This window comes from Bradysia coprophila, assembly GCF_014529535.1.
Source record: "Bradysia coprophila strain Holo2 chromosome X unlocalized genomic scaffold, BU_Bcop_v1 contig_20, whole genome shotgun sequence".
NCBI classification, from domain to species: domain Eukaryota; kingdom Metazoa; phylum Arthropoda; class Insecta; order Diptera; family Sciaridae; genus Bradysia; species Bradysia coprophila.
In genome coordinates this window covers 5,400,521-5,418,593 of record NW_023503307.1, presented here as the reverse complement: position 1 = coordinate 5,418,593, position 18,073 = coordinate 5,400,521, and the positions used below count along the sequence as shown (strand labels likewise).

The 18,073-nt window shown below is 34.3% G+C and overlaps 1 protein-coding gene across 1 annotated transcript in view; it reads left to right on the top strand.

Annotated features, from left to right (window-relative positions):
• LOC119068549 (protein lozenge) overlaps window positions 1-18,073 on the top strand; it is a 40,373-nt gene that overhangs the window by 8,774 nt on the left and 13,526 nt on the right. Inside the window, exon 3 of the mRNA XM_037172177.1 lies at window positions 9,136-9,249. Coding sequence (XP_037028072.1) covers window positions 9,136-9,249 — 114 coding nt within the window. The remainder of the gene's footprint in view (window positions 1-9,135; window positions 9,250-18,073) is intronic.

Sequence of the window (18,073 nt, the reverse complement as noted above, 5' to 3'; positions counted from 1 at the left end):
TAGATGTAGCCCTAACGAAGCGAGGGCTGCATGCGAAAGTGCCTAAAATCAATCGACAGTTACTCAAAAAACATTTCAAGGGGTCGAAACCCCGAGAAAAGTTTCAAAACTCCCTCATTTTCGGCCCCGACACATGAAATAGTTACTTATACAACTCGATGATAAATGCATTTTTAGCCACTAGATGTGTAGAATACGCATCTTGTTCCTAAAAAAACATTTATCATCGAGTTGTGTACAACGTTTTTCGCAATGAAGGCAATGGAAAGTCCTACTTTTTGTCACTTGTTGCGAAAATAACTATTGTAGAAGGAAAAATTAATTTGTCTCTAATGCAACACCAAATTGTTAGGCCCAATATTTAGAAGGAAAAATCCTAAGAGTAATTATACCTAGTGAGGTATTTCGTACGATAAAATGTGGTCCCGACATCAGTTTGTATAAGATTCACATTTCGTACAATTTTACGTAGAGCTTTTCACTAACACATGTAGGCGTTGAAAATTTTGATAGTTGTCGGTTTGTCGGTTGTGTATTTTCCAAATCGCGTACCATTATTTTGGAATTTTGTGTAAAATCATTCGCAATAATAATTATTATTAATTAAATAGGGTGCAAATGTGATTCATTACGGGATGCCAAAGTAAAGAAGTCAAGGGCAATGCCTGTTCATTTTTTCGGTAATTTTAAGTGCTTAATAAAAAATTGCTCGAGTTGCATCTGTTTGTTGATTTGTAATTTTCCTTCAAATAAGACTTAAGCCCGATATTGGCTGGAGAAAATTTTCCAATAACCTGAACAAACAATTGAACTACTAATTTGCTGCATAAAACAACACGGGTCAATTTCTATTCTTTTTTCGTTGTGTTTGTTGATATCAGTTCACATCGTGGTGTGAGAAAGGTTCTCAATTTTTCTTGTAAAGAATCCTTCTAGTAGGCAGATTCAAATTTTTTGCGCTAATTTGCCCACCAATTTAGTAGGGAAAAACGCACACTATCAAACATTAGGAAATTCTCCAAATACCGAATGCAACACCAGACGCCATGATTTACTCTAGCAAGACGTTCAAAGGTCTCGGGCTTATTAAAGCAAGATGGGAAGCATACATTCAATCATACAATGCTAGTGATTATCTACAAAATTGCGGTGTCGACGTCCTTTCTGAGATCAGAGACTTCAAATCGGAAAAATCATTATGTCTCGATAAATTGCCAATTTCCAGTGCTCTCAAAGAGACAATGTCAAATGACCAACGAAATGCTCCACCGCCCATACACCTTCGATGCAAGAAACAGAGTAAATTGCTACGAGGTGATTTACAGCAGTTACAATTTGAGGCCTGGTGTGCCCTTCCAACGAAAGGTCGAGGAGTATGTCAATTCGCTGAATATCCGGCTGCAAACAAATGGATTTCATCGAAATTTGGTTTATCAACATCGGAATGGATAAATTCCATCAAAATGACGGCGAATGTATTGCCCGTGCGAACCAACCCTGGATACAGTCAAGGAAACAGCCGTTGCAGACATTGCGACGAGTTCGAAACATTAGGTCACATCCTTGGCAAATGTCCTAGAGGCGAGCTTCTACGCAATAACCGACATCACACCTGCCGTTCGTTGATTGCTTCCAGTCTGAGAGACAAAGGATGGAAAGTGGACGAAGAAATATATTGTGTCGATGTTAATGGCACCAGTCGGAGAGCAGACATCTTCGCTTACAATCGAGCCACCGGGAAAGGATTCATCATCGATCCAACAGTCAGAATGGAGGGTGACAGCGACCAATTTACCGCCGTCGACGACGAAAAGAAACTAATCTACGAACCTTGTGTACCACATTTTCGGTTAAAGTACAATGTCTCTGACATTGAAGTTGTTGGACTATACATTGGTGCTAGAGGCACAATAAGTAAAAGTTTCGTGAATTTTCTGAAAAGGTTTAAGATACCGTTGACGGTGGTTGAGACGATTGTATCGTCAGTTTTGAAGATCAGTAGTTTGATATGCAAACAACATTTGTATTCTTGAATTAATTCGAGATTTTCAACCATTTTAACTAACTAACCAATGTGTCGAGAATACTGAGTCGTTTGGCTACTTTTTGTATGAAAGCAGTGTCTAATAAAGTCTTATATATATTCATGTCGGGACCACAAATTTTACGTTATTCTGTTCGTCATTTCCTCTCTAGGTATAATTACTCTAAGGAAAAATCAGGTTGTTTTTTTCGTAACACATAATTGGCCGGCTAAAAGGAAAACTTTACCACTGATTTTTCGGCCAAGGTGAAAATAGTGTAATAATGATCTTTTTGTATAGCAAAATGTGGGTTAAAACTAATGAATTAAAAGATTTTGCATCAAATCAATCAAATTTATTGATAAAATTTAAGAGTTAGATTTTATAATCACAATTGTGATGAAGTTGCTGTTTGCGTAAAGTTAAAGACGAACAGACACACTTTTTGCGGATTGTGATCAGAGGAGAATAGTATTTTACATGATTAGGGATAAAAAGATGAAAAGAGTGAAAAGAGTGAATTTTGTTGATCCGAGGCGTAGCCGAGGTCACTAAACACACGAAAACGATACTTTTCATCTTTTTTTACCGAGTTATGTAATGGATGAGTGCGTCAAAAGTTGTGCTTGAAACATGAAAAGTACTATTTTCGACAAGGTTTTCGACGCATGTAGCATGTAAGGGAATTTAGTTCAATCGTCTTGATTAAAATATCATGCATTCAATTCGCAACTAGAACGAACACTAAATGCTTGCTCGAAAATCGCCAAATATTTCGAATTTAAACGAAGACAAAGAAAAATTACTATAAATCATAACACAAATAGCTTGGTCAGTTACCTGTTAGCAATATATCAAATCTGAAGCAATCTATCACTTGCTTCGAGATGGGATTGTATCCGAAAATTGGATGCAATAACCTTTGTCCGTACAGCTAACATTTAATTATATCAAAGTCTTCTATTAGCTGAACGATAAAACACAATGAAAATTTGGAAGAGATTAATCTCAAAGCAAAGATTCTTATTTATTTCATATAATCGTGTCACGATTGGCCCTTTAAAACAACTTTTTTTCTCTGTGTAGTATTTTAACTTATATAATACACTTGATTGAAGTCATAATTTATTTTGATATCAAAATGCTCCGGTTATTTTTTCTATTTGAGAAGATAGAGAGAAAAAAGACTCTGCGTACATCATACAGTATTTGTTCAACAAAAGGGTTTAAAATAATTAATGACGCGTGCCTAAAATAGAAGATATTCTTTTGAACATTCCTTTTGATTGTCATGTTATGAGAAATGTTCATAATTTTTGGTACGTGGGAATTTCAAATTATTATGGCGAACGATGCAAAGGTTTTCTTTTTCTGTTCGATTTTCATAGGGAAAGTGTGGGTATTACAATAACTGGTTTCGGATTGAGTTACGTTTTTCAAGTTAAAATAGGTCGCATATACACAGTCAATATAATCGGAACAGCTAATCTTTGTGAAAATGATATTCGAAAAATTTTCACGATAATTCAGTGTGGGTTGTCTGTTATGCTAATTAGGTCGAAATTTAAACAATTGACGACTAAGACCTACTACGTATTTTGACTGCTTATTAGGGTGGATCTATTTTATCAACTTTATCCACTCCACACCCAGCACCATACGTAGCTTGGTGACACTAACCTAACTGCATCGTTTCTTTATCTAATCCAACTAAACTACTCTTGAGAACGAATGAATTTTTGGGCTACAATGAACTTGATCAAAATTAATCAAAACTGCCTGTTATGAATGATGCTTCTTTTACCTCTCCAACGATAGCCCACTTGTACTTGTGACATAGGAAATCTACTTCGAATCGGCGTACTCAAAATTAGTCTATTACTAATCGACAAACGGTTATAAAACTATAATTTTGCATTTTCATGGCTTTGAACAAAAGCAAATCTTTCTGTACCAGCTGAAAAACAGTTTTAGCGAATTACATCAATTTAGGCAGAAACAAATTTCGAGGACAGTCTTTGAAAATAATTCCACAGATTTCTATGGGTTAGACGATTGATAGACGATCACCTTCGGCTCGCAACAACAAGTTTCAAATACAAAGCAAAATTTCGTGTCATTCGTCCCATTTGATATGAGTAATTTATGATTTCCATGCGAATGAAGTGATTTTGCACATTGTCATCTCAACATCAGGATCTTTTTTACGATACATGATTTCCGTTTCAGTTAAAGCAAATTACATGTTCTATATCTCTAAGGGTTCTCTACAATATATAAAATATTTCGCTGCATTTACCAAATAAACTCGATATTCGATTCACGTATGTGCATTATGCAACAATTCAATGTTGAGTAAATTATCTGGCCAAGTTATGTGCATTCAATCTGTAAGTTATATGGACAGTTTATAAATACGTATAGCATGAGCGGTGTGAATTATTATTATGATCCTTTGACACCAGTCAAATCATATGTCTCGTTGATAGATTTTAGGAGTCTCACGTGTTCTACCCAGAAATTCGATAGCCATTGTACGAAAGATATCTGTTAAGAAGTAACCATCCATTATACTGCCGAACGCACCTAATTGCCCATTTCAATCAAAAGTCCCAGCTTCGAAAAATTAACTTCACATAAATGCACCGACTACATTCATTGTTTAATAAGGCCACGACTCTGTTTTTTTTCGAACCAGTTTGTTAACTTTTTGATGAAGTGACGTACACCCAAGTCTATTTTCCATGACAAAATATGAAAAAAAAAACACGAAAACGAAAATAATAAAATAAAAATACTGACAAACTCCGCGGTGTATCTTTCAGTTTTTCATTTCGTCCAGTTTTAATTGGTTGTTGAATGTAAACGGCAGATGAAATTTTAAATGATTTTTAAATCATTGAGAACGTATAAAATAGAAAAAAAAAATGCTATTGAGAGAGGGAAATTTTAAATTGGTTCAGCCCTATTTCCATTCCACTTTATCCCGTGGAATTTTACAATTTTACGTTGATATGTAGATGATGAAAATGAAAATGATAGAGTAATCACCGTTGTTGTTGACTGTTATATTTTGGTTGTTTTTTTTTCTTCTACTTTGCATTTGAAATGAAAATTACGGATTTGAAATCCTTTTTTTTAGGTTGTTTAATATACTGGTAGACTGGACGACGTTTAGGTGAAAAGTGTCATGTTCAAGATTAATTAGCTAGTTACTCTTACCTAGGTTTAACAAGCGACTTGTTGCAATCATAATAAGAGATGTTTATAGTTAGGCCTTTGGTTCAACCGTTTGCAGATTTGTTACAGTCGAGACAGAATTTTAGTGAGTAACATAGCAAATTTGAATTATTAAAAAACAATAGAATTTCAAGCGATAGCTCACACTAACTCGTATCACAGAAGACCCCAAATTTATCGAGCCAGATTGGTGATATAGATTCATTGTTATTTTATAACAAAAGTCAAAGAATAGTAATTTGGATCACAAAGGTTCGAAATAGTTACTTTTTCACAGAGCAGAAAAAACTTGGAAATTTCATTTTCTCGGGTAACTTGTAAAACTCGATGCGCTCTGGACCTCGAAATGTAATTTCTAACTTTTTCCCCCTCAGTGAGCAAATAACTATTTCCAATTATAATTAAAAATGATGAAGATCATTCCGCATTCGAACCGGCGGTCATATTACACACAACGGTCCTCTTCTCAATTTCTTACATTTCAGTGTGAGAGCATCGAACAAAAAAAGATATATAAAAAATGTCGTTTTCAGCTTCAACAATTATTTAACCTCTCCCACCTTAATAGTTTTGAATAAAAAGTTGTTAACGCGGTTTCCATGTAAAGAGCTCAGATCCTCATTGAGGATTCCTCATCACGGAGTACCCAAAGGTGCAAAATCTAAGACTGGTGTAAAGATGGTAATACCCAATGATGTCTTATCTGTGGACAAAGGTCCATCTTGAGTCCCACGGAAAACTTTCCAAAAAAAATCCTTTGTATCGAATTGTATTTGAAAGCAGGATTCCCCAACTTTCGCACAATATAATTTTGTCGTTGCCGTCAATAGCAAAGACAGATGATTTCGAACGGTTCCGAACTCTTTGCAACAAAATCATTTGATCCCGAACCGAACAGATCCGAAAATTTATAAATTAATATCAATTATAACTGCCAACTTCAGTATTACCTAGTGATTCGCTTCTTTGTATGGCGTTGGTTAGACCACAATTAATAGAATTTAGAATTTATGGACTATAAAAATCTGCTTTTCTCGACTTTCGGTAAAAATCAATTGAACTACAGAACTGATTCTACTGATCTAATTTGATTCATGCAATTCGTTTTCCTTTTTGTGAGACCATTAAGTTCCAAACTGTCTAACGTATAACGATTTCGGCACCCTTTACTGTCAAAACATTTATTATTTATTGGGCAACATCTCAACGATATACTCCTTTGTATTCCATCCACGCAACCATTGTGTGTGGTCTTTGTATATACACGACTAAATTCATATCGTTAACGAAAATACTTCACACTTCCTATGAGGAAATCGGAAGGATGTGAAGAACAGTATGGATAAATTGATTTCTTTGTGGTTTTACGTTCTGCTAAATTTGCAGGCAAAGGTCATTGAACTATTTGAGGTTCTGTGTTTTCATAACATTCAAATATGAGAAGATCCTTGTGCCCCAGCCTGATTCGCGGAATCAGTCGTTTTGTCACACAAAATTTAATTGGATATTTGAATGCAGTAAAAGGTAAAGAAAGAAGATCGACTCGACATCGACATGAATCATTTCATTCCAATTTGTTTACCGAATCCTTAGACTCAGTTTTCGATTGACTTGTAAGACTATTTTGCTTCAGTCCGCAACATATAAGTACACCATCCAAGATAATTCATGTAACGAATGTATTAAGTATTACTCGGTAGCTACTGTACAATTTTCTTTTCTTGTTGTAGTAAGAAGAAGAAAAAAATGATTATGGAAATAATAACAAAAACATCAACTTTATTACGCTTCATTGGTAATAGGTTTTTAAACATAACGCAGCCGCGTATCGTTGATAGTAACACATTAAAATTAACACTGCACCACCTTTCTTTGCAGTTTTATCTTCTGTGCTTACATCAGTTCATCAAACGTTTAGAATATTTTGCAACGGACTGCCGATTATATCAGTTCGTTTGAATGATGAATTGATTACGATTTTTCGCTAAAATATTTTCTTTTACAAGTTTGCGAGACGAAAATAGTTCTTTTCGTCGAATTACATGAGGTTTCGAGAGCCTAGGCTTCTCTCTTTAATTGTTGACTTGATATAACCCGACCAAAGTTAGATTTACAATTTTTGAACTTGAAAGAATTTTTTCAACAAAAAATCAGGTGACGTGACAGGTTCACGATATTTTTCAGGTTTCAGGTCAGGTCAGAGATAGAAATTCAAGTCAACTCAGCTTTCAGGTTTGTCAGGGCTTAAGGTTGACCTGTTCCTAGCTTCATGATTTGTAAACTATGCCAACTGGGTCAACTATGCTTTGAATCGACTTCGCCTCGGATTAATAAATTTTACACGAAACCTGCAATTTTAACTTTCGATTCCTATTGTATGTTCAAAGTCTTTTATGTCATTGGTTTATATAGCAATACTACAGTAGACAGGACCCATCGCATAGCAGTCTATAAAATGTTGCATTGTCTAATGCAAAGCTCAAACCTAATATGTCCTCCATTCGCACACATTTCAGTTCTTGATATCCCATGGAAATATTAATAACTCATTAAATAATGCGGATAATATGTAGAGACAGTTAAAATTAATATTCTACCTCGTAAATCAAAAATTTTTACGATTATGTTCGTATATATATTATGGATGGTGTGGCTATAATGCTATTGTACATACCCACAGCAAGTTATTTATTTTCGAAATGAAAGGGCAACTCCATTCAAAAGACAATGTATAATTCTCAAACAAAAATCAATCCGCCTAAGTGCAACACACAGGAGATGCATCGATTATAAAGTTTTCTAAGCTGCACGTATTATGTTTACACTGATTGTATGGATATCATAAATTGTCGGCACACGTGTTCATTGAAGATGTAAGTTCGATAGACTATTAAATTATACCATTCAGGAGCTCATTAATTTGTGAATCCCATATTTGTCGAGTTTAGACTTGCACATGGCGGTACTCATCATAATAGATTTTTTTTTTGTAATGCATCATACGGAGAGAGAGGCCACATTTCCTTATGTCGTAACAAATATTCTGTTTTTAAATCAGCGAATGACTAACTATTGTGTCCGTATGATTATCAAAATAACGTTGGCCGACGAACAGGCTTTTAAACCATTAACGGGAAAAAATCCAATTCTTTCAACTGAGTGACAAAATACAAAATATGAAACTTTCGTTAGCTTTTTTGAGAAAAATGTTGCCTGCAACATCTCGAGATGAGAGATGATGAAAACATTTATCACTCGGTGACGTCCCCCGAATCTCGTATTGTCAAAGCATACGAATCAATTTTAGAAATATCAGACTGCGACTGGTCGAACTACATTAATTTTCTTATTATCGTTTGTTCGTCACAAAGACTTTTTTGGTTTTCACTAGTACATTTACACCTTGTTGCCAGCAAGTGGCTGCAAAATTGTCACCCGTCAAAATAAAAATGTCGAAGTTAGGACATAATCTACTATTACTTTCACAGACGCTAAATTCATAGTTAAATGCAGAATCGGGACGTCCCATATAAGTGAATTATAACAAAAACGAAGTTTCGCTTCAAATTAGAGACTTTTTTTAATAGTATGAATGGGCGGACAAAGTTCCTGCACCTAAGTCGCCAGTGGGGTGTATAAGTTCAGAAAAAACCCTAAGACTATTGGAGGAGGAGTTAAATAAACGAAATTTCATTTTTCTTATAATTCGCTAATGTACCATGTCCCGTTTCGACGTTTAATTATTCAAACATAAGACTCGTAATACCTTTAAATAACCCCAGACCAATTAAAGTTCTGCTAATTTTGACTATATAAATGCTAATTAATTGACAGATTTTGTAACAATTAACAATACATTGTTGATTTCCAGGTAAAAGCTTTACAATCACAATAACGATTTCAACCAGTCCGCCGCAGGTCGCAACATATGGCAAAGCGATAAAAGTTACGGTAGATGGTCCTCGGGAACCACGGTGCAAATCTAGTGAGTATGATAATCTTTCAAAACCAATTTAGAATATTTATATGAAATAGATGGGAAACATGACTAATTGTGCGTAATGCGTTGGAGCGGGCAACGTTTTAAAAAAAAATCATTTTCTGTTAATTTTTGAATGTGTCACAGAAATACATATATGAGTATGATGTATGTATACGTTTGTCATACCACTCACTGGTCAAATTAATATTCATCCGTACGAAAGGCCTAGATTTTCAATATTGATTTCATGAATCATATTAACGTGAATTATTAATTGAACAATCCAAACATTTTCAATGTTATGCTATCTTCCGGTTCCTTTTTTTATGTTTAATTAAATTATGAACTTGGTGCATTACAAACATTTATTTTATTAAAAATATTAATTCCTGTCAATCGTTTAGATTAAAAATTTACATACGAGAAAACAAAAAAACGTTCAATCGAAATAAAATATGAAAAAAAAAAATTCTCATCAACCGAAATGGAAAATGTTAAATTTTTGAAATGATAAAAAGCTTTCTCACATCATTTTCCTCACTCTCTGTTGTTATAATATCTATGACTCGAGAGGTTTAGACCAGTTGAAATATTATAATTTTTAAAATTATCTCTTTAAAATGAAACGAAATGAAGCAAGCCGAATAACAAAAACCTAAAGTAAATACTTTTTTTTCCCAAAGACATCAATTCCCACCAATTTTTCGCTTATCAGCCGTAAAGAATTTCTCACCAAAAAAACAACACACACAAAACATAACATATCTGCTGCGTTTGATTTGATTACAGAAATAGGTCTATTTTCTTGTCGCCTTTTCATTCCGTATACAATGGACTGATAAAAAAAATTATTTTTGTTTTGTTTTGATTGCCGTTCAGCTTTAGTCTTTCAAATAAAATCTTTCGTTTTTAGGCAGGACGTGGTATTACACGTGATGAGGATTTAGATTGCTAAAGTTATCTAAATTAATTTCGATAAAAAAAGTGGGCGTATGCTCGGTTTATAAATAGGAGAAAAAAATATTGGTTATTCTTGTCTGTTCGCCGTTCCTATCTATTGTTCGATTTGGGTTTCGTTTCGTAATCACCTTATAAGGGATTACCATAGTAATTATGGATGCTTTCTTTTGTGGTGCATAAAGAAACGAAATGAAGATGGGTCAAAAGTGACTGAATATTAATTTGTGCGTAAATATATGTGTTCCCCATACTCGAACGCTATGCTTTTAAATTCGCCAGCGGCTCTTATTAACTATTTTCACTTAATACTGAACCGTTTTGAACAGGTCAAATATCCTGATAATAACTGTTCAGGGAGGAAACATCTAGAATAAATCAGAATGTGAAAAGAAAAATTTGGTACAGGCGGGGAATCGAACCACCGCACCAGCACAGTTTTTCGCTATCTAGGCGACTGCTCTAACCATTGAGCTATCCGTACCTTCTCATTTCACATTCATTTTTCTACATACATTTTACGTTACGATTTATTCTATACCTCTTCGTGTATGAATGTACCTAATATACCCAATTGGAGCAGGATACAGCTGTATACTGGGCTAATTATTGGAAATTTTAATTACTGAAATTAATGAAAATTGCCGAAATTTACTGAAATCTAGCTAAATTTATCAAATTTTACTGAACTGAAAACAGTTTGGTAAATTCAGTAAATTATGGTAAATTCGGTCAACAAAATTTCCGATACTAGGCACCAACTTGATATAATCTGTTTGAATGAACTTACTTGAGGCTTTGGTCTGTCAGATATTTCTTCTAAAGTTAACTGATCTGACCTAATTCAGGTCACCTGAATTTCGAAATAGAGTCAAGTACCGAAATGAGGGCGCGTTCATCATGTCGTTTTTGTACTTTATAGCACTTTGCAGAACGGTTAACTTCTGGGATGCAAAAAAAATTAGCTTGACAAAAAACGAATTTTTGTCAAGTTTGATTTTTTATATAAAAACGTCGCAGTACTTGACACTCGCGAGTTGCTATATTATCTTGGCAATGTTGGACATGAAACTGTTTATTCACTAATGAAAGACGGCGCGTAACAATTTTCAATAAATTTCATAAGGTCTATAAGGTCTGCTGGACGATCTTCCACTTGTAGATATTTTTTTGCCATATCCTGTTTAATGAACTCATCATTCTAATTGGAAACTGTTTTCATTGCGTACACATCTTTACATGGTACACCCATGTTCTATGTACGATCATTTCTGAAGTGAAATTATGATAAACAATTTGCGTGCGAATGTCTTGATTTTAGTTTAAAAAAAAAACGAGTCGAGCAGAACTTAAAAATTTTGGCTGTACTTACAAACTTTTGCAACTTGAAATTTGAAAGAATTGTAAGTGTTTTCCTTTTGTTGAATGGTGTAACAGAACTCTTTTTTTAACTTCTTTAAAAAGTACAAATCGATTCATAAAACACCATAACGCGTTATAACAGGTCATTCAAAATGCATTGTGTTACAATGTAAAAATGTTTTTTTGGGGTAAGTGTGTACCGAATGAAAAAAGATGTTCCGTCAAAAAATTAAAAGAAAAAAGAGAAAAGAAAAATATTTTTTTTAAACACAAAATATGGAAACAGATAAATGAGAAACATGTCAGCCACATGGTACATGATACCAAGCAAATTATATCCAAAAAGTTTCTCTATAATAAATATATTCGTCGAATATAATGGCACATTAAATGTTATCCAGAAAAGGCTGTGAAAAGTAATAGCAAACACCAGGTAACACAGACGAGAAATTCGTTCATTGCAACAATGACGATGATTTTTTTGTGTGTATGAAATGTAACAGACTATCAAAAATATTATATATAAAGATAATGGTGGGCACTGAGCATGTGATGTGTTAAAGGTATGAAATTAGGGATATCGTGATGCGTTTGGAAAATGTTTGTGTATGAAAATTTCAATAAAAACAAAATGTATTAACCATTGCATGATCAAGAAAGTTATTGTATGCCATACTTCAAAGGAAACAATATTTTAAATATGTGAGTCCTGCATTGTTGTAGCGTCGAATTTCGCCGGCACAAAAGATGAATTGAAAATTCAAAAATGAAATTATATTCCAATTAAATTGAATTATAACTTTCGGCGTTTCTACGATTAAGTATGTTTGTTACCAAAATGAAGTTACGTGAAGAAGAAGACAAAAAACATGAAATCGATTATGCATTGTTGCACTCTAAGTACATTCAACTTTCAACGAAATTGAAATTAATTGAGCCTTTTTATAAATGGGCCAGCGGCTACGGACAACAAAATTGCGCTTAACTAGTTCCTTTATTATTACGTACATTCAATTAGGAGGAGGAAAAGTGTTGATATTGTGAAATCGGTCTTGTGATCTGACTGAAAAGTTTGCATTTTTGAGGTGTTTTCGTCACATTATTATTATTATTTCGTATGGCATTATAAACAGCTGATTATCACATCGCAAATATTAAAACAAAAAAGTTCAAGAAAAGTTTAAAAAAAAAAACGAAATGAAAAGAAAAAAAAAAATTCAACAAAGCAACAAAAAAAAAATCAACGTCGGGAAAGCATACTATCGTCACACTTGAACATCCAATTGATTGAGCCATTGAATAGCGTTAGGCGTCAGTTCGTGTAATTCGACTAGGCCACCAGTGAACTTTCTTGCTGGGCAAACGTCGACAATATGATTGGTGGTTTGAACGTCTGAGTTGCAGTCGCAGTTCGGTGATGTGATCACATTCCACTTGTAAAGTAAATCGGCGCAACGGCCGTGGCCAGTCCTAAACCTGTTTAATCGACACCAGGTTTTCCGATCTGCGTCAAAACCATTGATCTTTTCTGTCGGGTCAGTGATCAGGTGTTCGTTGTGAAGATTTTCCGCACGCCAAGCTTCTCGCCACTTTTCCTTAATGTCGAATTCATAATTTTCGTCTGTGTTATAAAATGGTTCGCACCAGATTGGCTTTCTGGACTTTAACCTTGAGATGATCGTCACATAAAGATTGCAAAAACAATATCGAGTTGGACTTAGACGGGGTACATTGCAATCTTTATCGCCACGTTTCAAAATAATTCTCAATTTCGTGTTGTGGGTCAGAAATGGTGAGCGTGTCGTTGAGGAACTGTTGAATCTGTTACTTCATTTGTTTAAACTATGTTTAAGAAAAATTCTTTGACTTCATTTGTTTAATCAATAATTTTACTGTATAATACACTGTTTGTCATCACTTTTTTGTGTCATCTATAGAAGATGTTTAACTTTAGTCGTCGAATAAAGAGAAAACAAAACTACTTTCAAGCTAGGTACTCTATATCTTTGAATCTATTCATCAAATCTTCACTTTGTTTATCATTACTTTCAATGACCTTTCTGAAGTTAGAGTTGGTCTATCTGAAAAGAAGCATCGTATAGCTAAATAGAGTGGTTTGATAGCTGAATACAGCCTTATATTGTTAAAACATTACTCATTAGAGTACTTCTTAAACATAACTACAATTCTTTAAATTTCATTTCTTACGAGATGTTCCATTAAAATAGTATACGGCAGCGTCCAGTCATTTGGTGACAGAACTGAAAACAGTGTAAGCGCTTTAATTACTTTTTCGCTTGGAAAAATACTTGAAATGTACCTACTGCATCGTTTTTGCTTTAAAACCCCAACCAAATTTGTAACGGAATTTGCTTCAGCTGATTTCCTCTTACAACCTCACTCTCTTAAACGTTTTTCTGTTTATACGGTTTTATCATTACATATTAATAGTCGTATACCCACGTGCAGTGAGGTTGTATTAGAGGTGATAAACAGCTGAACTAAATTAAGTGAAAAATATGGTTGGGGTTTTCTGTAAAGTGAAGTAATGAAGTCGTTCCGAGGTAGCTACTTCCATAATAATAATTTTTTAAACTAGCAATACATTGTTTTATATATCATGGAGAAGTAGCAGTGATGTTCCAAGCTGTTCCAACGTTTCAATTGAGCGCGGAAATGTAGCATCAATTCTTGGCACAACTCCACCTTCCAAGAACTTGCCTGAATTACATTTAAAAATGATGTTAAATTTAGTCAATAAATACCATAAACAATATTCAAAGCTAAGAATACGTCAGAGTTATCAATCCACGATAGTTGTGACATATGAGGTATTCCCCAGTAATAAATTCAATATACAAACGATTACGATGGAATAAAAAATTAAATTCGTAAAGAAATTTACGTTTTGTTTCATCATTCCATTACATTTTCCAGTTCTTTTGTATAAGTCATTTTGTATATTATGAAACAGAAGATCCAGCGCTCCCACAGTGTCCTACTTTCCTACTTTGTCCTACTTTTTGGAACGAGTTTGTTAAGCAAATTTATACTATGTATTTGATGAATTCCATTGTCCATTCACATTTCTGCGGTAGATATGAAACAGTTTACTATAGAAAGAATAGATCTCGCGAGGAGAAGTCATATTATTTCTTTTACAACTCATTGCAAAGCTCTTAATACACCTCCTCCTCGAAATCTGGTAAATTGTGACAAGGGTTAGAATAAACATATTGCTCCCTCTCTCAAATATAACTCTGAGCTCAGATCAATAAGTTGTTGAAATGTGTCTAGCTTACTGTTCAAAATATAATGAAAAAATCGCCGTGGTGTGGATACACTCGATCGGTACAGTATAAAATTATCTACAACTACAATATACAGCACGGTGTCAAAACTCTTTCTTTAAAATAACATCAAAAAATTTCATAAATAGACTTATAAAACACTAGACTTTGCAGTGATCTTCGAACAGAAATTAGACCTTGTCTCTGCCATTTGTGTCGGATTTTTAAAGATCTTACTGGGTGTAAAGTTCAAAGCGATACTTTGTCGGTCTTTGGCCTCGCTGCTAAAGAGAGCATTAGCGTCACCGTTTCTGATACCAATATCTTTGTAATTAGAATATGAAGGACTTGCGTCGCTTTCATCGACATAAAGCCACAAACTTTAAAGGAATTCACCTACGTTATTTTTAACCGATTTTAGGTGATTTAAACAATAGAAATATCGTGTTCCCAATGACACTAGATGCTAGTGTGTGTTGGCCTTAATCGAACTTTGGGTTTGTGAAAAATAAATTAATCTTCGGTTTCGACTATTTTGCTAACTATTTGACAAGAGTAAGTACTGTCCGAGTATTAGAATTTGATACCCCAGTAATTCAGGCGTCCCACTTGTCCGAAATGTCCGAAATGTCCGAAATTTTACACATTTGTCCGAAATTGTCCGAAATGTCCGAAATATTCTTCAAGACCTGACCAGAATTAAATATATAAACTTATAAAAGTCTCATTTTCAAAAAAATTGCCTGCGGCGTGCTTCACAGAATTTTTAATTGAACTTTCAGTCTATCAAGACTTTGTCCCTAAATTTTTATTCACTTGACTGTAAGTCATATGGGTCTTTATGGCAGAAAATACCGGAAAATGTGTATAGGTACCGCTATCACTATAATTGAAAATTATGTGGAAATATGACGTTAAATGTGTAATATTTTTTTAACTTGAGTAAATCTAAATCGATTTTCAAAAACGTTTTGTTCGAAGGAGAACTGAATTCCTCAGGTCAAGTTTTTAAATGGGCGTTATCAGCTCAATGGTCTGGGAGTAGTTCTCGAAAAACCGATATGCTCATTGTTTCTTTTCCTATGGAACACGATAACTCACTCAGCTAATTCAGCTAATTTTCTAGACCTGGTTTTCATTCAAAAAAGCATTTCCTCAAAAAAAAAAATCCTGTTTTTCTGATTATGGTACTCGGGCATAATGTTACAATTCTTCCTTCGAGTGAAAATCAATAAATCAATATTAAGGTAATAATATAACGAGTGAGCGCAGCGAATGAATATGTTAGAAAATAGATGTAGCTCTAAAAGACAGCCACGTTAAGAGTTTCCTGCGTCACATCTTGGCTGACTCCAATATCTTTTTTAAGCATTTTTTCAGTATAGTCGACATTAAAAAAATTCGAATAGAAGGGAGAATATGATCGAATTTTTGAAGTAATAGTACGAAAAGTAGACAAAAATTCCAACAGGTTTAATGGAAACTAATTACAAGATTCGCCTGTGGCGCATCGAAATTGTAACCTTGCTTGTGATCATTATTTCTTCCATCCTTCGATGAAATACATGCAAATGATGTAGGTCGACGAAGGAAGTGTATTGACTAAAAACCACAAAAAACGAAATTATTCTATGCGAGGAAAATGTATTTCTCAGCATTTGTCCAAAATTTGAGGAACGGAAAGAAGCCTGACCCGTATTCAACCTGGTTTTATTTAAACATACAGTCTCGCAAGGTTGAAATACGACATGTTTCTGATTCGGGAGTTGTGGTTTGTAATTGAATTCACAAGAATTTCGTTTGACAAATGAAGATCTGGATTTCTGTTTTCTGAATTTTTATACTAAAATACCAAATCTAGATTTTCGTTTGACGAAATTTATATGGGATCTATTACAAACCCTTACCTCAGAAACATGTCAGATATTATTCTTCCGCGACATGCATTAGTTAACCTACATCTTTAACACTATCTTTTCGTGAAGGTTTCGAGCCCTCTATTCAGGTTTATGATCTGTACAGCTACAGGTCATGTCATACAAAGCCTTAGAATTTGTTGGTGGAATGGACTTAAATCACTTACAGACTTTTTCTAATGCGTAACTTTAGTGAAAATTAGGAAAAAAATGTCCGAAATTTTTGCAGAAAATGTCCGAAATTTTTATGAATTGTCCGAAATGTCCGAATTTTGGACAAGGCAAAATTTAGTGGGACGCCTGCAGTAATTAGACTTTGATTTTCCAGACATCACCTTAGAGAAGGTTTTCTTTAAAAAAATATTTATTTGTGGGTCGTTTTACAGAAGTAAGGTCGCTTTTGATTTGTTTTGCCTTTGCAATAAAATAAGTGTAGTTGACTCAAATATAGCCGAAAAGTGAATGAGAAAACATTTGTCCTACGTGTCCTACCATAGGACACGAAATTTTGAGTGGGACCGCTGCAGATCGCAAAGTGTAATGAATCTGTCGAATAATCAAGACAATTTTACTCCGGCAGATAATTGACCACGTCGTCCGTTGTTGTAGTAAAATGTTCTATAAGGGATATACCGTATTTCAGTTGGTTCGTTTTAATCTGTTTGATATCAATTAATTCCTTTAGTTTCAACATTTCTAATTATACCCGGCTGATCCATCCATGATTCTCAGTTTGCCCTTTTCCTGTCGCATACAAAAATTTCCTGCTGTACATTTATTATGGAATTCGATTGCAAAAGCAAAATCAACCTCGAAAAGTTGGCTATCGTTTTTCTGATTGTCGTTTGCACATACGTAGAGTTACAATTAAGTGCACTACACGCAGAGGATGCATTTTGTTTTACCATTGCCTTGTTTTGTAGCCAACAACATCTGTTAATGATTTGGCCTAATTAATCGCGGGTACCACACACTATCTCCCTATAAATAAACAAAATGCCCCATCTCCGATTTCTGGTGACAAAATAACATACCCAGCCTAGACGATATGTTTATAGCAGCAGAAACAGCGATCTGAAAGCTTGACATTCAATTCAAAAACAAATTCAGAGCAAACCCAAAATAATGGGGGGTTGGGGTAACGGGTTGGGTTTTTGTTTATGAGAATGGCTTGTATATAGAATGTTAATGATGGAAAGAGTACATGAAAATGAGCATAATCTGTGCAGTTCATACATTTATATAGACCTATATATATACATGGGATTTACGCGATAGAACTGCATTCATTTCCTGTGTCAT